Source organism: Lissotriton helveticus, chromosome 10 (genome assembly GCF_964261635.1).
Source record: "Lissotriton helveticus chromosome 10, aLisHel1.1, whole genome shotgun sequence".
Taxonomy (NCBI): domain Eukaryota; kingdom Metazoa; phylum Chordata; class Amphibia; order Caudata; family Salamandridae; genus Lissotriton; species Lissotriton helveticus.
In genome coordinates this window covers 780,265,201-780,289,755 of record NC_136071.1, presented here as the reverse complement: position 1 = coordinate 780,289,755, position 24,555 = coordinate 780,265,201, and the positions used below count along the sequence as shown (strand labels likewise).

Here is a 24,555-nt window from a genome sequence, read left to right as displayed (position 1 = left end):
GAAAGTGGACGGTATCCTGGCACCTGAGGACGACACCTCGTTTGGTCTCCAGCTGGAGATGGTACCAGCGATGCATGGCATCTCAGAGGTCGGGGTCCCTGTGCATCGCCCGGACTTTATGATTCTTGACGGTCCCTTATTGCCGGCTAGCCAGCCCGTGCTTCTCACTAGTGTCTTTTGCCTGACCCTGCTGCCACCCATCACTTCTATGGACAAACTTCCATGTGGCCACGAGTTACTTGCTGATGGTTTCGGATGCTCGCTGTTCTTGGACATCTTTCCTAGTTCGAGCCATGTACTTTTATCCTGTTTTCGATCCTCTTATGCTGCAAAGAACTTTTATGGACGCTCTGCCTTTTCCATCAAAATGGCGGCTCGAGTGGCAAGGACTCTTAGGACGGACCGTACTGGCCAGGGCTGAACTTTATCGCTGGGTTCCGATATAATAGCTTTTCTTAATGCCGGGGTTGTGCCTATATTGTGATGGGAATTGGGTGGCTGTTATTTATCCTACCGTGACTGGTTTGTATAATTGCTGAATATTGGTTTTATTGTGTCTCCGGGTGGTTGCTGTTGGCGGTGGGCATGGGAGTCCGGGAGTGTGTCTGCTTTCTCCTCCTCCGCTTTCTCTTTTCTTTCCCTCTCCTTTGGGGCAGTTCCTGGGCGACAGGCACGCTGTTAGTGGGGTTGGCCGTAGCCATTACAGTGGTGTAGGGTGGCGGGTGTGGGGGGGGTTTGTTATTTTAGTTTGTTTTGTTCTATGGTCCCTTTCTTCTTTTTCCGTCTGTCTCAGGGAGGGTTCTTTACCTCTTTAGTAGGGTTGGCTGTCTTTCTTTCCCTTTTTCCTTTCTTATAAGGCTTCTACACTCAACTATGCCTTTAGGTTACTGGGGGGCGAGTTTTCAGAATGGTGCTCTGCTTTATTGTTTGCTGTCGTATTGTTTTTGCTCTAGGTCCGCCTCGGCGACTGTATTGTTTTGACAACTGTGTGGTTCATCAACTGATTCTGTTTGCTCTGCGGGGTACGTCCCCCCCTTACCTCTTCTTATTTTATTATGTGGTGTGACGCCATTGCTCCTGCAGCCGTTCCTACTCTACATAACTTTAAAAAAAACGAAAACCTCATATATCCTTATGCTTTGCAGTGCGCACTCACACATGACGTATCTATGATATTGCTTTTTTCGGTCGTGTTCTTGTTTCTACATCCTGATTCATTTGATACGCTTGCGGCCGGCCCCTGTGGTTGTGGGCCTGCGCATGTAATACTTTGCAAGTTTCAATAAAGGTTTTAAAAAAAAAAAAAATACAATGACTGGTATGTTGCGCACCTTATGTATTTTAGGAATGGCATTACTTTTTAACCTTATGCGATGAGAGAAACCTTTCATTTTACCAAATTTACCTGAGAATACATTTGGAAATTCTCTAAGAACCCAATTTTTTGTGTTCTCACCTTCACACACAACAAGGACTTGTTCTGGACTGTTGGGATCCAGAATAATATGCAAAGCCCTTTGATCCTTCCAGCCCAATACAGAAGGACCATCGGAAGCAACATACAATTTACATACAGCAGTGCGGTTTTTGAATTCAAACACCAATGAGTGATACCCCAACATATCAATTTTGTCACCTGTGAAACCTTCTGGAAGCACATCAGTAGGTTCTAAGTGTGGGCCTAAATCATTAATTAACTCTTTTTCCCATACACTCTTAGCGATAATAGCAAAAGGCGAACCTCAGTCTGCTGCAACCTGTAAAGGAATTCCACCAAATTTTACAATACACAACGATTTGCTCTTTTCATTATAATCAATATTTAAAACTATATTGCATTGTTTGATTTCCTTGCGATCAGAAATAGAATTGTGTGAGTCAGAGTCATAGTCTGATGAATCTGTATCTGTAATACCATTAACCTTCAGTCGCTGGCTAGTGAGCCGGAGCAAGATGGCTGCGCCTTAGTGCAGCTCTGCTGGTCGAGCTACCAATCCGCCTAAAATCCAACAATATCGGCGTCATCCGTGGCTGGAAACGACACCTACCTGCCCCTACACTGCTGAGGAATGCTCTGCTGCTGTCATTCCAGGAATCGGCTGCCTCTAGCACCCTGTGCCCGACTCTGCGCCGCAGCGCCGCATTGTGAGTAAAATGGCGGCCTCTATGCTGGCGGACTGCTGATTCCATGAACTGTGTACCGCCCTTCCTGCGAACGAGTAGCTGAAAGACGCTGTCTGCTGCATGGAATCGAGGCAAGTGGTGACAGTTTGACACTGGCCGCCTCTCATACCCTGAACCCGACATTGCCCCGCCGTGCTACGCTGCATGTATGATGTACCCGTTCTGTCAGTACTGGGCACAGGCTTGTGTACCAGACTGGTTGAATTGTGGAAGGTGGAAGGTATCCTTTGTGTTTTTAACCTGTATATTGAGTAAAACTTGAAGACCTCTGTCCGGCTGGACATGTCACTCGCAATATAGATTGACTCTGTCTATATTTATTTTTCACTTACCTTGTATGCATGGGACCACTGTTGCTAATACATAGCATGTATGATGGCGGCCCCCAGGTCAGTGGTCTATTGATTCCCAGTGCTGTGGATTACCTTCAATTGTAAGCAGTGTGCTGGAAACCGCTGTCTGCTGATTTGACACCCGATGTTTGCCGAGTGACAAAGGACATTGCGATACGGCTCCCTGGGAGGTGGCGAGCTGAACAATTGCTGGGTGGTGACGCTTCTGAAGTGAGGTGCCCACAGGCTGCTTTGGCGCTGCACATTGAGCCGGAGCTCCGACAGAATTGCGTGTCCCTCGCTGGGGCTGCGACGCTGCTGTGGTGCGGTGGCGTGAGGCCCCATTGGAGGTGTGACGCCCGTGTTGGGTGTCCCGTTCCTGGAGGCGCTGCCCTGAAGCCTCGGAGCGGGGACCCGCGGGGAAGGCAACAGAGATAATTTGCGCATGTGGCGAGAATTTGGACTGCCCGGAAGCGGGCTGAGTAGCATCTCGGTGAGTGACGCGTGCTGCCTCCCCTTGCGCCCTGTGGTGCAGCGCTTAGTGCTGGAGTGCTTGCAGCCTCCATAAACTTTTTTTAGAGCGGTGCTCAGATTTAAACAGCTTCTGGGGCTACTACGACTTACAAAGCAACAGGGGGAATAGAGCACTGCCCATTTGGCCTACAAAGGGTATGGAGAGTCGCCACGGCAGAGATTATTGCCCATACTGCACAATATAGTGCCTAATAATCTAGCGCCTCTGGCTGTGTGCCACCTACATTCTGTAAGAACAAAGCTATCCCAGGTGTGACTGCCTCATTTTTCTCTCAGTGCCATTGACTAAACAGCTCCTGGGGCTACTATGACTTACAAAGCAACAGGGGGAATAGAGCACTGACCATTTGGCCTACAAAGGGAGTGGAGAGTCGCTACAACAGAGATTATTGCCCATACTGCACAATATAGTGCCTAATAATCTAGCGCCTCTGGCTGTGTGCCACCCACATTCTGTGAGAACCAAGCTATCCCAGGTGTGACTGCCTCATTTTCCTCTCAGTGCCATTGACTACAACTTGGGCAGCACCGTCAGTACACCCTTATTTGCAACCTATCTGTGGCGGATACAAGCGAGCTGGGCGAGAGGCATCTCCTGGACACACTCCTGGTGCGCAAAATCGGTACTGACACGGAGTGCACTATCAACAAGATCTCAAGATCACACACGGAGGCATTCTTGGTCTCGCCATGGGGCACACAGAGAAGCAGCAGAGCAAACTACAATTTGCCGCCAAGAATCATACCAAAACACCCACTCCCACTGCATCAGACTCAGAACTGGATCTAGAGTATGGTACAACCACAAAGCTGGAGCGTATGATGCTCAGCATGCAGCAAAGTCTACAAACTATTGATGCCTAGATTGACAATCTATTTTTTTTTTTTTTTTTTAAACCTTTATTGTACAGAAGGCGCTCACAGATACGGGCCTACAACCCACCGGGCCGGCCACCACAATAAAGAGACATACGAGGCAATACAGGAGTGACAACAGGATATCTAAATAGCGCATATGAAGGCAAAGGTAACAAGTCTTCGAGCCGCCATCGCGGACAGGATAAGAGTAGGTTAATTTTATAATGAAATAAAGGGGTTCGCAGGATAAAAACAATCTATAAAGTCCAGAGAGCCGCGGTGGGCCGTGAGCAATCCGAAGTTTCGAATACAGGAAAAGACCAAAAGAACAGTCACATTTTGGCAAAGGCAGAACCTGAGTCCCACATCAATAATAATCACAATCGCTGCTCAACGCCCTCCCACCACTACCATGGCACATAATAGTAAAACAGCGAAAAGTACGCTTATACAACTAAAAGCCCTCCGTTACAACAACCCAGAAAAGGAAAAGAAAAATGGGAGGGGAAAAGGGAAAATAGGGGAGGAAAAGGACATCGGAAAAAGGAGGGAGAAAAAGAGAGGGCGCAGCGTCAGTGCACGTCCCCCACGGCTAACAAAGCACCCAATACTAATTCGGCACAAGGAACTAGTGGCAACAGGAGAAATGAATGCGTAGTAAATCGTGACAGCAGACGTACCAAAAGGGCCAAGCCCGCACAAACACCCCGGGGGGCGACGTGCCGACACCGCGCCACGAAATAAGGGGATACATAAGAGCCATAGAACCAAAAAAAAAAAAAAAAAGGGGGACAAGGGAAGATACACGAAAACAGACCCCTCCCCCACCCCGCACAGCCCACCCTGCACCCCTGCAGAAGGCTATGGCCTACCCCCCAGCAGCGTGCCTGTCGCCCTAATTAGAACCCGAAATATAGAAGAAATATGGAAAGAAGAATCATTTAGATAAAAAAGGGGGGGGAAGGGAAAACAAGGAAAAACAGCGGGAGAGGAGCCACACAATTAAAACTCTTTCAGCTCCCACCCTCCCGCCTGAAAATACTCAGAGCCCACGGGAAGATAGTAAATACACGGATAAGCTCCAGGAACGTAAAGAAGTATCAAATATCATCATACAATTATAAACGGATCGCCCAACCATACCACAAAATAACAGTCCACAGAGGCAAGATCAGCTCAACCCTGTCCTCGTTTTTCGCAAACTGTAGTAGTCCAACGAACCAGGAACCAGATCACATGGAGCCGGAGGTGAAGAACAGGGAGTCGAATCAAAAATACACTCAAATCAAAGTGATCGCGATCCGGATGATACAGATAGAACAGGAACCACCTCAGGCAGAGCAGGCACAGTTCCGATGAGAACTCGGTGAAAGCCGGTCCAGCGGCACAGTCACAGGATGTTCGTTTGGCCATGTGAGGCAAAAGAGGAAAAGGAGATCCATCGAGGTCGGTCCAGATGGGATCCAGCTGGCAAACCTCCGGAGCAGAAGGAGGCACAGGATAAAGAATGGCAGCGGACTTCCGTACATCCACACCAACCGCAGCCTCCAGGTTCACGACCCCAAGGAAGGCTCCAGCAGCACACAACAGAGAGGAAGCCGCCCCAACCGGGGGGGGGTCCGGCAGGTCCAACCAAGGGACCTCTCTCCAGGATAGCGACAGGTGCGGTCATGGGTGTCCCCCAGGAGCGCAGGGCGGCGAGGATGTCGCCAAGTGTAGGCTCACCTTTGCAGTATTCAGAAAACGTGCCGTGCGGCGGATCCGCATCGCCAGTCCCAGCAAGGCCGAGAGTCATGGGGCCGGCCGCCATCTTAGAAGCTCGGCGGGGCCGCTGCCAACACAGATCCCCGCCCGGATACCAGCGGGGCAAAACAGGACATCGGCAGCCGCCAGCGGAGGTGCCACCAGGGCAGAAAGGGGGGTCACCAGAAGAAGGCGATGCGCCGGCACCCCACACGCCGCCGGCACCGTTCTCCGAGCCCGGGCGGAGGAACTCAAAATGGCCGGGCCGGAGAACAAAGGGGGGACGAGCCAGATGTACGGTGAACCTCATCCATGGAAGGCAGTGCCCCAACACCAGGCCGCAGGATCGCCGGACCAGGTCCGGGGGGCCGCAAGCGGTCTATTAGCACATCGGCCTCTCCGACCGACTCCACACCACCACCAAGGGCCGGCAACCGCGCCCCGTCCAGCCCGGGCGCCGCCAAGGAGTGCCAGGCCCGGCCGCTCCGGAGGCCCCGAAGCAGACAGGGGCGCAACTCAGGATCTACAACACCCAGGAGCCACCGGAGTAAACGGTAAGTGTCCGTGAGGTATCGTCGTTCCACAGCACATCGTAGAATACTTCCCGGGGCAGGATAAAGTACAGGATAGTTGTTGTAGACAGGAGAGTGAACGGAGCCGAGCTAAAACGCGGCCATCTCGGACGCGAGCTTGGCTCCTCCCCTAGATTGACAATCTTAATCTCCGCATGGACACCATGGCTTCCAAAATAGACAAGCACAGCGCGCAGATTGCCGAAGCGGAGAAGCGCATCGCGACCACGGAGGACCGGATGGAGGAGGTGGGGACCTCATGTGCTGCTATGGAGAAAATATTGGAGGTTATCAAGGCTAAAAACGAGGACATGGAAGCTCGGTCCCGTAGAAATAAACTCCGTATTCTTGGGGTCGCCAAAACCACAAATACCGGGCCCATGGAGACATATATTGAGATGCTGCTCACAACGCTGCTGGGAGCCAAACACTTTTCAAAAGTGCTCATAGTCGAATGGGCTCATCGATCCCTGGCTGCCAAACCTATTCCGGGAGCCCCACTGCGGACAATAATTGCCAGACTCCTGAACTATAGGGACAAGGATACAGCACTCCGTCAAGCTAGGGTAAAAGGGAAGCTTGACTACCAAGGGATGAAAATAGAACTATTCCCTGACTTCACTGTCGCAGTAAAACAAGTCCGTCGAGAGTTTTAATCTGTAAAGAAAAAACTGCAATCTCTTCAAATTCCTTATGCTATGCTCTACCCTGCCCGCCTGCAGATACAACATGGTGGGAAGGCACGAATCTTCATGTCACAAGGGGGTCGGACTGGGAGTGAAACAGACTCACTGGAAGGCAAGGGTGACGTGATCATATCTCTCTCCCCTCTCTTTTATCAGCAGCCAGAAGGCTGGACGGATCCTGAAGTACAGCCGAGCTGCGAGGAGGAAGAAAACCAACACTGTTACTTTAACTGGGGAAAGCTCGCCTTAAGCCACGCCCCAACTGATGACGAGGAAGGGGATTGGCTCGTAAAACCAGGAAGAACAGAGAGAACGGCGCGCTTGAACAGAGAGGAGGTCGGAGAAGCCGAGAGTTTGGAGTGCCAGCCGGATGCAAAACCTACCGGAGAAAAGGAAGAATTCGAGGGAAAACAGGAGTTTCCAGAGCCAGGAGGCCAATGTTCCTACGTGTCGCCCAGCCACGCCCCAGGAGGAGCGTGGCTCTCGCAGGTACGCGAACGTGTGACGGGTTGGGTGGGTAAGGGGAGGCAGCCCCGGTTTTGAGTGTCGGGTTCCTGGTTTCCCTGACCCTACGCACAACAACCTCACTATAAGAAGTAGAGCACCGTATGATCCCTCACTCCTTTCCCTGACTAAACTGTAAATATTGTATAGCCCACTTACACTATGATCTCTCTCTCTCTCTCTTCCCCGCCATTCATTATCACGCCGCATCCCCGGGGGACCTCATGCTGGAGCGGAATCGGAGAGTGAAGACCTCACCAAGGGGCCGCGTTCCACGAGAGAAAGTCACAGAACCACCTCTTCCATATTACCGGATTATCACCCACAAAAAGCGTGTACTAAAACCAATAAAATCACTGCAAAGCTCCTCCGGTCTCCCTGTGTGTTCTCATACGCCAATACAGCTGGTGGAGAATGCGGGCAGCTTAACAGCCATCTGTACAACAAGATGGAAGCCCTGATACAACACCTGGTAAAGGGCCAGGAATAACTCGGTTGGGCGGTGGAACAACTATCCTCAGCCTGGGCTGATAGGGATGCCTTTAAACAAACCGTATCTGCACAGATTGAGGGACTGCCTAAATGAATCAGTGTCCAACCGTTTCCACTCTCTCGTGAGCCTCATAACCCCCTGCTGGGCCTTCGGGGATTTCACTACAAAAATAGGTTTCAGGGGAAGACCCTGATGCCTTCTTGCTCAACTTCGAGCGTGCTGCCAGGGCCTGCTGGTGGCCTGTTGAAAAATGGCAGTTTTTTTAGCAACTCTTTTGACTGGAGAAGCGCAGGCAGCATACCAGGTGGCTAATGCTGCTGGAAACACAACATATGCAGACATAAAAGTTGTGGTCCTGGACCACCTAGGACTTGACGCGGAAGCATACAGTGTCCTCTTCAGAAAGGAGAATGGTATGCTGGGGGAGAATCCTAAAACCCTGTTCTTAAGATTAAAGATGGCAGCAGATAAGTGGCTCACCCTGGCAACCAGTACGAAAGAGGAGATAATGGATAGAATCTACCTTGAACAGTACTTGGATGCACTGCCATTTAATACATAAAACTGGCTACGTCAACACTCGAATCTCATTACTGCCCAAGCAATTGAAATGGCTTCGACATATTCCAGAGCTCAACCGAAATTGTATGGGTGGGAACCTGAAAAACCCAGTCGACCCTTGACGATGAAGTATGAGAAAAAACCTCGGGGAAACCTAGAACCGGCCAAGACCCACTCTGCAAGACCGGAAATACCTTTGATAAAGGACCCCCAATGTTTGGAATGTGGGGCCTGAGGACACATCGCAAGGGTGTGCCCCCAAAGAAAACCTCCGGAGGAACCCATGGAAGTGGGATACATCCCCAAAGCTGTTCTGTATACTGCTGAGATGGGGAGCGCATTCCACGTAAGTGTACGGGTGAATGGGAAAGAGGTTAAAGCCCTCCTTGACTCTGGGTGCAGACAATCCATTATACAGGGGGTGTTCATAAAACCCATGCAAGTTATCCCCGATACCACAGTCCACATTAGATGTGTGCATGGGGACGTCAAGCCTTACCCAATAGCTTATGTTCCCCTAGATCTCTCCGATGGTAGAACACATGAGATATGGGTGGGGGTCCTGGACACATTACCTGAAGAACTCATAATAGGGACGGATAACCCCCAGTTCCTAGATCTGTTCCTCCACACTATACAGGGGCAGTCCTCCAAAGAACCCCTAAAACAAGGAACAAACATCCCAGCCTTAATATCTCCAGAACCGTGGACCATAGATAGGAGCTTTAAATTTGCACAAGCCAACGATGCCTCTTTATTTAACGCATGGGAACTAGCCCACAGTACCCAAGACTGTCAGGATCCAGTTGTTCCCAGATTTCTGATAAAAAATGGGTTACTATACCGACAGGCTGGTAGAGAGGACCCGCATCATCTATTAGTCCCACTGACTTTTAGGGAACAGATCATGTTCTTTTCTCACTCCCACCTGATGGCAGGGCATATAGGGAGAGAAAAAACCACCCAGAATATATTGAGACACTTTTACTGGCCAGGAATCTATAAAGACATAAAGACTTATTGTCAGGCATGCGAGGTGTGTCAAAAAAGGAACACTCACCGACCCCCAGCAGTGCCCCTACAGCCCCTTCCAATAATAGGAACCCCTTTCGAAAGAGTGGGAATGGACCTGATAGGACCTCTGCCCGAGACTAGATGAGGGAACCAATACGCCCTGGTGATCGTAGATTAGTCCACACGGTTTCCTGAGGCGTTTCCACTACGGGCCCCTACCACCCGTCTGATCTCGGAGAAATTCTTGGAATTATTCTCTCGAGTAGGGTTCCCTAAAGAAATCCTGACAGATCAGGGGACCCCCTTTGTATCGAGATTGATGAAAGAGGTTTTCGGTTTATTGAATCTCCAACAGATTAGAACATCGATCTACCACCCCCAAACTGACGGCCTTGTAGAGAGATACAACGGGACCCTCAAGACCACCTTAAAAAAAATGCTCACAGTCAACGGCAGAGAGTGGGATCAACTGTTACCTCTAGCCTTGTATGTCATAAGAGGTCAAACGCAGAGCAGTCTTTGTTGCTCATCATTTGAGATGCTATACGGACGACAACCTAGATCCCTATTAGAGATGACCAAGGACTCATGGGAAAAGGAGGAAGAAGAAGGAGAGCGTGGAATGCTGGCATATACACAAGCCCTAAAAGCAAAACTAGGCAAACTAAGAGATCTGGCTATTCTAACTTGGAGAGAAGCCAAGAGAAACAAAAGAGGTGTTACAACAAGGGCAAGAAATGGAGACGACTAGAAGTAGACGATTGGGTCCTTGTGCTGTTACCCTCTTCCACCAAGAAGTTTGAAGCTGAATGGATGGGACCCTACAAGGTCATCGGAACGATTGGGAAGACCAGTTACAGAGTACAAATAACAACACGCAAGTCTCAAGTATATCACATAAACCTATTTAAAAAATGGTTAGGGCCCCCACCAAAGGCCGCTCATCTTACCCTGCCTACCCAAAATCCCTCTTCTTCCACTATCGAACAGATTGTGGTAAACAAAAACTTATGAGAGACAGAAACAAAAAGCCTGCAGAAGACCCTGACACCTTTTTCCTCCATATTTTCCGATAGGCCGGGGAAAACCACCTTTATCGAACATAGGATCAAAACACCAGAAGGAAAGATCGTTAAACAATGACCTTACTGTATCCAAGTGGCTAAGAGAGCAGCAGTACAAAGGGAAGTGTGCGAGATGTTACAACTGGGAGATATAAGACCTTCGAGGAGCGACTGGTCCTCACCCATTGCAATGGTGCCAAAACCAGATGGAAGTGTGAGATTCTGTATGGACTTCCGAGCACTAAACGACATCTTCACTTTTGACGTCTACCCAATTCCGAGGATTGAGGAACTCATCGAGAAGTTAGGGGAAGCCAAATACATCACCACCCTTCACCTGACCAAAGGGTATTGGCAGGTCCCTTTGCGGGAGGAAGATCGAAAAAAGACCGCAGTCACCACTCCTGACCGTTTATTCGAGTTCAACGTCCTCCCCTTTGGGCTACATGGAGCCCCAGCAACTTTCCAACGCCTCATGAACACCATACTGAGGGAACACCAGTCTTTCACGTCTGCATATTTGGATGACATAGTTATATTCAGCCCGACCTCTACAAACCTGTCATCTACAGCCTGTCATCTACAAACCATCTTAGCGTCCCTACAAAAGGCAGGATTGCATATAAACTCGAAGAAGCCCAAAGTGGGATACCAGAAGGTGAAATATTTGGGGTATGTGCTAGGACATGGAATGATTGAACCACAGATCGAAAAGATCAGGGCTATAGCGGAGACCCCTTTTCCCAGTAATAAGAGAGAAATGAGAGCGTTTTTTAGGGTTGATAGGCTACTATCGCCGTTTCATTCCTCTGTTCTCGGAAGTAGAAGCCCCCCCTAACAGACAGCATCAAACAAAACGTAAAACCTCAAGCTCTGTTACATCCCACTCCCTCCATGTGGAGAGCATTTAATGCCTTGAAAAGAGTCATCACCACTAGCCCTGTGTTGTCTTCCCCTGATTTCACCCGCCCTTTTACACTGCACACAGATGCATCTGACTACGGTATAGGGGCGGTCCTTTCACAAACATCACCTGACGGGGTAGACCATCCCATTCTGTACATCAGTAGGAAGTTCTTTCCACGGGAATTAAAATATCCAACCGTGGAAAAAGAATAAAGTGGGCTGTGGATAAACTGCGATATTATCTAGAGGGCCACCCTTTCACCCTGTACACGGATCACGCACCCCTTCAGTGGATGAGTAGAAACATCGCTTTAAACCCCAGGGTCCTCCATTGGTTTCTCTCTCTACAGCCTTTTTCCTTTACAGTGAAAAACTGGAAGGGTACGGAGAATGGCAGCGCAGACTACCTTTCCAGATTCCCTCCCCCCAATCGGGAGAATCCAGGGGGGTGGTATGTCACCAAGGGGGTCAGACTGGGAGCGAAACAGACTCACTGGAAGGCAAGGGTGACGTGATCATATCTCTCTCCCCTCTCTTTTCTCAGCAGCCGGAAAGCTGGACGGATCCCGAAGTACAGCCGAGCTGCGAGGAGGAAGAAAACCAACACTGTTACTTTAACTGGGGAAAGCTCGCCTTAAACCACGCCCCACCTGATGACGAGGAAGGAGATTGGCTCGTAAAACCAGGAAGAACAGAGAGGACGGCGCGCTTAAACAGAGAGGAGGTCGGAGAAGCCGAGAGTTTGGAGTGCCAGCCGGATGCGAAACCTACCGGAGAGAAGGAAGAATTCGAGGGAAAACGGGAGTTTCCAGAGCCAGGAGGCCAACGTTCCTATGTATCGCCCAGCCACGCCCCAGGAGGAGTAGGGCTCTCGCAGGTACGCAAGCGTGTGACGGGTTGGGTGGGTAAGGGTAGGCAGCCCCGGTTTTGAGTGTCGGGTTCCTGGTTTCCCTGATCCCTGACCGTACGTACAACAACCTCACTATAAGAAGTAGAGCACCATGTGATCCCTCTCTCCTTTCCCTGACTACACTGTAAATATTTTACAGCCCACTTACACTACGATCTCTCTCTCTCTTCCCTGCCATTCATCATCACGCCGCATCCCCGGGGGACCTCGTCCTGGAGCGGAATCGGAGAGTGAAGACCTCAACAAGGGGCCGCGTTCCACGAGAGAAAGTCACAGAACCACTTCTTCCATATTACCGGATTATCACCCACAAAAAAGTGTGTACTAAAACCAATAAAATCACTGCAAAGCTCCTCCGGTCTCCGTGTGTGTTCTCCTACCCCGCTACACTTCACTTCGCCGGCTGGAGCAGCAGGAAACACTACGTGAAAGGGGTGGAATCTCGGACTCTTATGGATGAGCACGTGAGCCATAGTTGACTCTGACTCTGTTTCTGAATGTTCTACTGCCTTTATTCCTTGATGGCAATCTGCGTGTAGTTCTTTATCTTGCTTTGTGATATAGGTTTAATGCTTGAACTGTAACAATCCATATTTCAGTTTTCACAGGTGCCTTGCTCTGTATGTTGCATTTAATGTATACTGGCACAGCCGTCTGTTCAATAATGCACTCCACATCCATTGCAGTGTTAGCACTAGGTAGTTGCTGGTAATACTTTATAACTTATGTTTAGCCATGTGTTGGTTAGCCATTTTGACTTTAGCTCATCCCATCCCGCGTTTGCAGGGGGCCAAGAGCTACTAGCGACCCACGAAATGGGAATACCCTGCAAAGTTCTGTTTCTATGTTGGTGCCGTTTTGGCGCCCTTGTTGGGCTAATGTATTTCTTTATGCTTGACATGCTGTGCTTTGCAAAGTCACAACTGTTGTCTCTCTGTTCCGTTTACACAGAGATCCATTCATGGTTAGGTTCAATGACCGCTGTGGGAGGGAGGGGTGGTTGGGGAAATGTGTTTCACTATAATGGCGTTGTACAAGATACATCTATGGGTGCTGCAATGGGTATCACATGTAGATTCAACTGTGTTGCAATTTTTACAACTCAGATTTTCCAGTCATGGTCGACCTAAAGAGGTCTAATATCTCTTGGGTGAGTTGGAATGTCAGGAGGCTTAACAACGACAAAAAGGTGCGACAGGTACTAGCTATCTGGATAGGCACCATGTCCAGATCGCCCTGTTACAGGAGACACATCTTACGAAACAGGCAATTTCGCACATTGCCACGAAATGGGCCGGAGTGAAGCTCGTTGCATCACATTCATCATATGCCCGGGGGGTTATGATCTTAGTGAATTTTTTTTTTCCCTTTGTGCCCATTCATGTTGACGAGGACACAGACGGAAGGTATATAATAGTGCTGGGTACGTTATACAACACACATTTAACTATTGTGAATGTATATGGTCCTAACACGGATGATCCTGCCTTTTTCGACGCCCTGTGGAGTAAACTCTACAATATATCTCTTGAGACGCTGATATGCGGCGGTGATTTTAATGTGGTGCTGGATCCTAAGATGTACAGACTGATGGCGGCAGATCCCCCCGTAGGGCTACCAGTGCAGTGCGTGATGGACTGGGTTCGCTGGGACTCGCTGATATCTGGAGTATGCGGCACCCACAGGCCAGAGAAGGGACATGACAGTCGTGTGCGAGACAGTCCTGGTCCCGCATTGATTACTGGCTGGGGACGCAAGATATTTGTCAATGGGTTACACAGATACGACACTTGCCTAGAACCTTGTCCGATCACTCTACAGTAGCTTTAGACATGACACTCCCCACCCACACTCCGCCTCCCTTTCGATGGCACCTACAATCCTCTTCACTACTTGATCCAGTATTTACTGAGAGTATCCGTGAGGCTATAGCAGACTACTTCTTGTTTAATACTGGTTCGGTCCAAACTATGAAAATGTTATGGGAAGCTTTTAAAGTGACCATTCGGGGGCGATGCATTGACCTCCAGGCAGGGGTCTTAAAATCACTACGTCGCACCATGGCAACACTGGAGCGGGAGCTGGGTGATATGGAACGGCAATAGAGTGTCCGACCCGGGCCCTATCACAATAGCACACATCAGGGAGAAAGTTCTAGAATACAATGAAACAGCTGAACAGGAAGTTAAACATCTCTCCCTTCAGGGTAAGGCTTGGTATTATGGTGAGGGTGGCTGGCCAGGGAGGACCCATGCAGCCCGTATACTGGAGCCGGACACCAGGCACGCGTAGTTCAGGCGATCACAGTTGATGATGACACACACTATGACATAATAAATATCCTACAAGCATTTGCAGAATATTACACTAAGATGTATGCTCACCGGCCCACAGCTAGCGTTGCAGAACTAGAGCAGTATCTTGATGATATTGTCTTGGTGTGGCTATCGAGGGTGCAGCAGGACTTCCTAATGCACCCGTTCACTTTAGGTGAGATACGGGATGCAATAGCTGCCCTGCCTAACGGGAAAGCTGCCGGTACTGATGGGCTACCGGCCAAGTTCTATAAAGAATATGTTGAACAATTAGCCCAGTGCCTGCTTCAACTTTATGAGGAGGCATATGACGCCCAGTGTCTGCCGCCGACCCTGCGTGAGGCGCTAATGGTTGCCCTTTTGAAACCGGATAAGCCACCTGATAAATGCGACTCATACCGCCCACTATCTCTCATAAATACCGATGTAAAAATATTAGCGAAAGTCCTGGCAAAGAGAATTCAACTGCTCCTCCCAGTTATGGTACTCCCAGACTAGTCTGGGTTTATTCCTGCTCGCTCTACGTCCCATAATCTGCGCACCATTTTTGCGGTAATGCATGTATTGAAGCCCTCGCTACCAGCGGCGGCGGTGTTGCTTGGCGCTGCAAAAGCGTTTGACACAATCTGTTGGTCCTACATGATTGCAGTCCTCGATCGTTTGGGGGTTCTGTTTGTATTTACGAATTGGATTAAACTGTTGTACACTAGGCCAGATGCACGGGTCAGAATTAATGGGCAACTGTCGGAAAAGTTTCCCATCCATCGTGACACGCGGCAGGGCTGCCCACTGTCGCCACTGCTATTTGCGCTTGTGCTGGAGCCCTTAGCATGTATCCTGAGAAAGCGCCATGCAGCTTCGGCCTTGCGGATTTTCCAACGCCCGCTTGCAGTCTCCATGTATGCCGACGACATGGTGCTGTATGTCCGGGAGCCAGCGCAATTTCTGGCGCCACTCATACGAGAATACATTCGGTTTCAACGCTTCTCCGGCCCGGGGATCAACTGGTCCAAGTCCACTATACTGACTCTCACTGATAGCACCCAACAGTTTGACATGGAATACCCCCTAATGTGGTGTACTGATGCTGTCAAATATTTAGGAATATGGTTGCACAGGGACTAACAGACGGTCATACAAACTAATTTTGGCACCGCCATCACGCGGCTAGAAGAGCAGGTTAATCGTTGGATTAAATTGCCCCTATCATTTGCTGACCGCATAGCCTTAAGGAAAATGGTAGTACTTCCCTGATTTTTATATCTCTTTTTAAATATCCCGGTACGTCTAACGAGACATTTTTTTTACACTCTTCGCTCACTCCTGATCACGCTAGCCTGGGGAGGAAGGAAACCTCGGCTCAAGTGGGTTTGCGGCGCTGGACTTCCATCTTTACTATCTCTGTGCGCAGGCGCAATATGCCTACTACTGGCAACATGACCCGGCATATATCCCGCATGTGGCTGTGGAAGCGGGCGCTGTGCATCCCATACAACTCAAGGCCATGATTGTGAATTCGCACACGGTATATGAGAAACGGGAATTTGACACAATACAGATTACGTCTAGAGCCTGGCAGGATCTAGGTCAGCGGGCACATAAACTACAGCTGTATGCCCCTAACATGCCACTGCCCCATCATTCTGGGATCTCAGTCACCCAGGAGACTGGTACACTGAAGACACTTGCAGAGATGGGATTGTCCATCATGGTGGACGCATTCCCTGGAGACCAATTTATAACCTAAGAGGGCTTGGTCGTCCGGGATGGATCCTCCGCCATGCAGGTATTTGTGTATACTAGGTTGCGCTCGGCCATGCGCACGCTTAATTCACATTTCCCTTCGGAGCCACCAACTCTTGATGCACTGCAACTCCTATACACTGCTAAATCCAGGACCAAACTAATAACCAAACTCTATAGGGCATCTCTACATGACATGATACATGTGGGAGTGAATGCGTTGGATAAATGGAATGCTGTGCTGCCAGAACCGCTCTCTGAAGAGGACTGGCTTCATAGCTGCTGCCTGATGGGCCAACCCTCAGCGAATGGCAATCTACGATTGGTCCATTTTAAATACTTACATCAGATGTATTATACTCCTGCACAGCTATACAAATTTGGGCTCCGACAGACTGATGCCTGTAAACGTTGTGGTGCACCTGGTGCTGGTGTTTATCATCTCGCCTGGGAATGTCCTAAAATACTTGAATACTGGGGCTTAGTTGCACGAACTCTTCACTTGATGATTGAAGAACCTCTCGACTGTGAACCGGGGCTATGTCTGCTAGGGATTGGGGCTAAAGTAAAATCTTCCAGTAAAACATTTGTGTCACTGGCACTGCTCATGGCTAAATGCTGGATCTCTATCTACTGGGAGAGTAGGGCAGCACCTATGACTAAACTGTGGCTGCAGGACTTAACATACTGCCGTAACCAACTTACATGCTATGCAGAGGAGCTACAGTCAGCATCCAAACCCCGTGACATTTGGGGACCACTCACATCTTACCTACTGTCCCTAACATATGTGTAGAATCCATACTGTAATTTTACTGCCACCCTGTGCACCCTCGCCCGGCCAGCTAACACCTGTTTATTACCATGACTGTAACCCTTGATACACATGAGGTTATGCTTTGTGAAAATGTGATTTTTGTACTGTGATTCTCTATGATATGTACAATGTACCAATGCCATGAATTTGGAATAATGAACTGTTCTATGCTGTAATTTAAAAAGCAAAATAAAACTTTAAAAAAAACAAAAAACCTTCAGTCGCTGGCTAGGTTTCTTTTTGCAGACTTTAGCGAAATGACCTAAAACTCTGCAATGTGAACATTTAGTAGACCTTGCCGGACATTTTTCAAAACCTGCGTTGTGATTTTTGTCACCACAACGATAACATGCCAAAGTAGAAACATTATTTTGATTAAACTTTGACTTGGTAAAAGGTTTACTATTGAAAGTTTTTGACTGAAAATTCTTGCTAGATCCTTTTTTCGAAGACTCTTTTTTTTTCTTGTGATCAGATATTTTATTAACTGTAGGAGTAGCATCAGTTTGATCAGATAGTGCATTGGAACTCCTGTCAGAAAGTTCAGCTTTTTTAACAAGCGTGATGACGCCGTCTCCTCCTCCTGCTACAACACCCTCCGCATACTCCACAGGATCTACAAGTGGATCCCGACCGAAACAAGAAGAACGGTGACACAGGCCCTCATCAGCAGCAGACTGGACTACGGCAACGCACTCTACGCAGGAACCCCAGCCAAACACCTTCGACGACTACAACGCATTCAAAAGGCCTCCGCCCGACTGATCGTCAACGTCCCCCGCCGCAGCCACATCACCCCCACCTGAGAGACCCACACTGGCTCCCCTTCGACAAGAGGATCACCTTCAAGCTCCTCACCAATGCACACAAAGCACTCCACAATGCCGGACCAGCCTACCTTAACATTTTTTTTTTTTTGCAAAAACACAAGGGAACCCAAAGGTATAGCACTAGGGACCTTGGGTAGTAACATATTACAAAGAACAGTGGTCCCTAGTAATTCAGGGATCTGGGGAATGATAGGCATACACTCAATAGTAAGTATGTCCTTTGTCCAGCCGGACAGGATTTTATTTTAGCAGGTTATAAACAATAGCACAAGGATTTTTTACACAGTGGGTACAACCAGTAACCCACAGAGGACAAGACAAAACAAACGAATTTTGGCAAAAACGAACAAGGCGGTCTGTGTACTTGTAATTCAGTGAGCAGACTTAATTATGTTTCACAACACCATTGCATACATCTTTTTACACAATTTCTGTACATATGGTGCTAGTTTGTCGACGACGTTTCGATGCCGAAACAGCAGACTCAGCTTCTACACCCCCACCCGCCAGCACCGCTCTGCCAGCCTTGCCCTCGCCGCTGTCCCCCGCATCTAACGAACAACCTCCGGCGGCAGATCCTTCTCCTACCTCGCCGCCAAGACCTGGAACACCCTCCCTACCCACCTACGGCAGACTTAGGACCTGCTCGCCTTCAGAAGACTCTTCAAGACCTGGCTCTTTGAGCAGTAGCGGCACCCCCTCCCTTCAGCGCCTGGAGACCCTCACGGGTAAGTAGCATGCTTTACAAGTACTCTAAATGATTGATTCATTAAGACTGGATTCACCCTCTATCCAAAGTCTATCTTGAATGGTTTTATTTTTCGTGCAAACAACAACTTGGTCCCTAATAAGTTCATCCTGTAACACTCCAAACTTGCAATGTGCGGCAAGCAACTTTAATTGAGAAACATGTTCCTCCACAGATTCGTGTTGAAGTTGTTTCCTTTTGAAAAAGGCACGTCTTGTAACTTCTATACATACTGAGGGCGAATAATGTTCAATTAAATCTAAAATAGTTGCTTTAAAAATGTCAAAATCACGTGACCTCTCAGGTTTTTGCATTTAATTATATACTCTTAAACCTTCAGGGCTAAGACTGTGTAATAGCATTTTTTTTCTTTCAGGAGACAGGGTCCCAACATTGTCTACCAAAGTGGCTATATAGTTTAAAAAATATTCTTTCCACTCTGTCCATTTAAGGATTGGTTCACCAGGAGCAGTTAAAAACTCTTTAGGAGTACTCAAATGAATGTTAATACACGAGGATGCATTTGAAACATTTGAAGAAGTAGAAGCTGAAGTATCAGTAGCAGTATAGGTATTGGTATTCATGGTAATCCTCAAAATATTGATGTAAAATATCACAAAAATAATAAATAGTGACTTACTTAAAATGGAATTGTAAAAATGTTTGCAGTAGAAAAAGTAAACAAGCTGTTCCTCAAACCCAGACGTGCTCGGTAGATAAATAATAAAGGTTTATGAGCAAAAAAAAAAATAATTAAAAATGGCGGCACGTTTGCCGCATCGGGTTACGTTGCGTGACCTTCAGGATCATGATCGTCGAAAAGAACTGTGCGCAAACGCGTTGGAGAGCGTCTGACAACACCCATTTCTAAGGAAGCTTTGCTATGCATGTATGATTGTTCCGCGAAGGTCGCGGGGAAACTGCAGTCAGCAACGGAAGGAAACAAACATTCCGAAGAAACAGGTTCAAGAATAAACATCGGTGGTGAGTCAGAGTAAGATGGTGAAAAGGTAAATTTACTCACATGGTTCACTTGTCGGCCTTCACTTTAAGTTCCCTAGAGGTATTTTATAGTTGCTCTGTAAGGAAAATAAGTAAGGGTGAAACAGAGACTGGTTGATGTACTCACTTCCGCTTATGATTGACTATACATGTCCAAGTTGTACTTTCTTTTAACTTGAAGAAAACGGAGCTCTGGATTAAATTAAATCCATAAATGATAAAAAAAATTATCTTGACTTAAATCTCAAAGTGAAGAAGCATAAAAAAATGTTTTAATGAAAAAGCAAAAATTCAAAATGAAGAAAAATCCCAAACGTCGCCAATAAAATGTAGTATCTTTAAATGAAGATTCACAGGTAAATTGAAGAAAGTACTTTATTCCATATAAAAAGCACGTTCAGATAGATCAGCCGTCAGGAGGAAATTGACTAGCTACAGAGTTTTTTGTTTTTTTTTCAAATTTTATTTTTAGTCACCAAGCAGCAATACAGGGTACATACACTACAGTATATATGTATTCATTCAAAGCATAATAGTCATGCCCACAAACAGTTATCAGACATAGTACATGTAACAAATTCAGAGATGCACATCAAATTTCAACGTGTGGTATTATCCTGATAGAGATGTGATACAGTCCATGAGGGTTATGTGTGAGAACTCGCCTTCTCGTCATAAAGCATGAAGTGTAGTCGTAACTAATGTTATGCGACCATGGGGCCTTCCGGGACGGCAATTTCCCTCGTATAACAACGATCTGCGATACACTAATCAGCTACGGGTCAGGGGTGTTTTGCTATAAATAGTCTACCAGTGGTTGCCAGAAATCTTTAAGTCTGGAAGCCTGAGGTAGCTCCTCTGCATATGCACCCAGCATTTCCTTACAGTATATTAAATCAGTCAGCCAATCTTTGAATCTGGGTGGTCGTTTGCTTCCCCATTTAGCTACTCGACGTTTCGCAAGCAGCAGTGCCACCGCCAGCAACCTCCGTCGTTTAACAAGCTTTAATTTATACATACCCAGTAGACATACCAGTGGTTCATTTGGAATCTGTTCAAACAACATGTGCGTGAGCGCAGTTGTCACCTCCTGCCAGTATTTCTGCAGGTCAGGGCAGGCCCATGCCGTGTGTAAGAAGTCCGCCCTGGGCATAGCACAGCGTCGACAATTGTCATCCGCTCTGAGACCCTACCGGTGTAACTTAGCTTGTGTATAATATGTTTGGTGTAGAAACTTAAAATGGATGATCTTCAAGTTACAGTTTGATGTGAGTAGGGACAGCTGCGTACAGCTACAGTTCCAGTCGTCATCTGGTATGGATACTTCAACAAGCTCTTCCCACCGCTGATGAGATCTGTCTCGTCCTAAAGTCTGTTCATTCTGGGAAGTCATGTATAAGCGTGTAACTAAGTTTTTCCGTGTGGGGGCAGTCAATAGTATCTGTAGGGACCGCAGTTGTTCAGGTGCAGCAGGGAAAGACTCATATAGATCCTTAATCGCAGCCTGAAGTACGCGAACATTTTTATTGGCGTTTGGACTAGCTGCAGAGTTACAGCATTCCATTACAACTCCCAAATAGAGCATGGAACAACAACATATTCCAAAAGATACATAGCATTAAAGGAATACACACTTACCAAATATAGCACATACTACACTCAAGTTGCTTGCTTTCTATTTGCTGGCTATATTTGTATCTAGGCTTTTGAGCTTGCACTCGTCCCTTCTCTTGTCCAAACCCTTTTTTACTGTCACATTTGCTGTGCTTTCAAACACCGAGGTCAAATGTCAAGCTCTCTATTTCAAAGAGCTTGGTGTTTACTTTTCTTTCTCTGATTTCAAATTGAGATGATTTATGAGGTGATCATTCTGGCTCCAGGGAGTGGTTGAGGAAGGCTGTAGGATGTTATTTTTTTCCAGCACACAACAAAATGTAAAGGTCTATAAATGAACTGTACAGATATTTGAAAATTAGACAAGCCCAAATGACGCATATTATTGGGTGATTCTGAAGTGTGGTGGAAGCCTAATTTCAAACGATAAAAACAAATGAATACACTAGGTGATGAAATGTCCACATGTTATTGTATCGTTTGTGTATACTTTTATCAGTGAAACGGTATGTCTGTAAATGTAATGTGATTTCAATTGAAGATGTGTTGTCTATAATGGAAGTGTAGTATCACACCAAGCATATTCCACTTTACTCCATACCACTCCATTTAACACAACACCACTGCACTGCACTTTACTCCACTGTGAGCCACTTCACTCTATGCCTCTGTACTCTTCATCACTCTATGCCTCTGCACTCTTCACCACTCTACTATGCACAACTCCACTCTACGTCACTCCACTCTGCAACACTTCACTCTACACCAATGCACTCTACTGTGTACAACTCCACTCTACACCAATCCACTGTACGCCACTCTAATCTTATCTGCACAACTGCACTATAAGCCACTGCACTCTACAATAATTTACACCATTACTCTATGCCACTGACCTCTACTCTGCACTACTCCACTCTACACCACCTTATTTTACATCTCTACAACGGCAGTGCACTCTACTTTGCACCACTCTACTCTGCAATACTGCACTCTCCACCACTACTCTATGCCACTGTACTCTGCAGCACTCCACCCTATGCCACTGCACGCCACTATATTCTACACCACTCTACGCTATGCCACTCTACTGTGCACTCTTCTATGTAGCACTCTAATCTACTCCACTGCATTCTACAACTCCATTGTATGCCGCTGCACTCTATGCCAATATACTTTGAAACACTCTCTTCCAATGTACTGAACACCTGTCCACTCTAAGCCACTTCACTGTTAACCTATGCCAGTACACTCTAGCCTGCACCACTCCACTTTACGCCACTCTACTCCGCAACACTGCACTCTATGCAACTGAACTCTGCACTGCTGCATTTTTTGCCACTGCACTCTACACAACTTTTCTCTGCAGTACTCCACTCTATGCCACTGCACTCCAGGGCACTATATTCTGCAGCACTGCACTCTATGCCACTCTACTGCATTCTTTGACACTGCACTCTATGTCACTTTACTCTGCAGTACTTTACCCCACTGCACTCTACAACACTTTACTCTACTCTGCACCACTCTACGCCACTGCACTCTATGCCACTCTTCTCTGCCCCACGGTACTCTCCAATGCAACACTCAAATCTATGCCACTGCATTCTACGATGCTGCATCGTACACCGCTGAATTCTATGCTGCTGCACTCTACGGCACCTTACTCTGTAACACTCTATGCCATTGTTCTCTACACCAGTCTACTGTACCACTGGCGGCTGCTCCATTAGAGCGGAGGAGCGCCTCCCCCATCACCACCAGCAAATAAAACAGGTTTTAAAACTGTTTTAAAATTGTTTTATTTTAATCACTTTGGGCCCACCCCCAGGACTGATGAGTCTTGGGGTGGGTCCAGGGATGACACTGCTTTTGGGGGAGTGGTGGCACTCCCTTCACTTTGCATTAGCTGTTTGGCCAGCCAAACCCCTCATGCACTGTGAAACTCTCTCCAGCAGCAACTGCTTTGCTGGGGCTGGTGAGAGCAGACACAGGCTCCCAGTCTGTCTGGGAGCGTAAGTTGCTGGCGCTGAGGCAAATCCTGAAGCTGCTGTCATGCAGGAGCATCTTCAGGATTGGCAGCAAAGCAGGCTGCGAGCCTGTGCCCAGGACCAGAAGCAGGAAGAGCAGGATGCGGTGGGAGACAACGGTAGCGTTGAGATAAGTTTATTTTATTGTCCCAGAACCCTCCCCACCTCCCTCCACTGCCCCCCTCCACTTTGGCAGGGAATGGGCCGCTACTGCACTGTACGCTACACAACTCCACTCTATGTTACTCCCCTTTACTCTTCACATTTCCACTCTGCGACACTCAAACAATAGCTCTTGCTTAGGCGAGAACTATTGGCTGTGCCAATGCTTGTTTATTTTGTGGGCTAGAATTAGCGCAACAGGCACAGATCATTCAGGGGCACTGCATTGGTTTTGGATACATACGCACAGTTCACTCTGATCCTTTTACATACATGCCAAAATTTCAACACTGGAAAGTGGGAGATTTTGGAAAAAACTGCAGGAGAATGAATTTTCTCCATTAACTTCTATCGAAGCAAAGCTAATTTCAGGCAGGAGTTGTGAGAAGTTGGCCTGATATATGATGCTCACTAGTTCTAGTGATCACCTTGTATCAGTCCAAACAACCCTTATGGTGATTGGTTGTAAGTCAACCTTATGGACCAGCTATCCTAATGGTAGCATGGACAAAGCAGTCTTAGGCTAAACTCTTTTGGCACGTGAAGCCAGCTGTTTTACCACAATATAACCCCTTGAATATCAGATGAAAGGACACCCCACAGGTTGTTATGAAAATAAACAGTATATTTATTAATAACAACACCTCTGAACTCTTTATGAGGTCAGAGGGCTAAGCACATGACAATCTCTTACGAAAAATACGACAAGTTGCACGAAATTACAATGGTGCCCTAGAGGCACTACAAACCATATAGTAAGTAAGTGGAATGTGAAAGTCGATAAAAGGAATGGAGCTGTCCAGAGGCTGGAGGTTCGCTAGGACTACGCTATCTTCATGTCATGCCTGTCGCGTAGGTAATGAATAGAGCTAACGGACCGCTCTGTTATTCAGTCCGTTTTCTAGTGGTTGGCGTTGGTTGGCAAATACTATG

General features: G+C 47.6%; 1 protein-coding gene across 2 annotated transcripts in view; it reads right to left on the bottom strand.

Annotated features, from left to right (window-relative positions):
- EPC1 (enhancer of polycomb 1) overlaps nucleotides 1-24,555 on the bottom strand; it is a 1,518,836-nt gene that overhangs the window by 55,992 nt on the left and 1,438,289 nt on the right. Inside the window, exon 14 of one of the 2 annotated variants that reach the window (XM_078663341.1) lies at nucleotides 19,839-19,893. The exons of the other annotated variant lie outside the window; for it this stretch is intronic. Coding sequence (XP_078519467.1) covers nucleotides 19,872-19,893 — 22 coding nt within the window. The 3' untranslated portion in view covers nucleotides 19,839-19,871. The remainder of the gene's footprint in view (nucleotides 1-19,838; nucleotides 19,894-24,555) is intronic. 2 annotated transcript variants of the gene reach the window in all.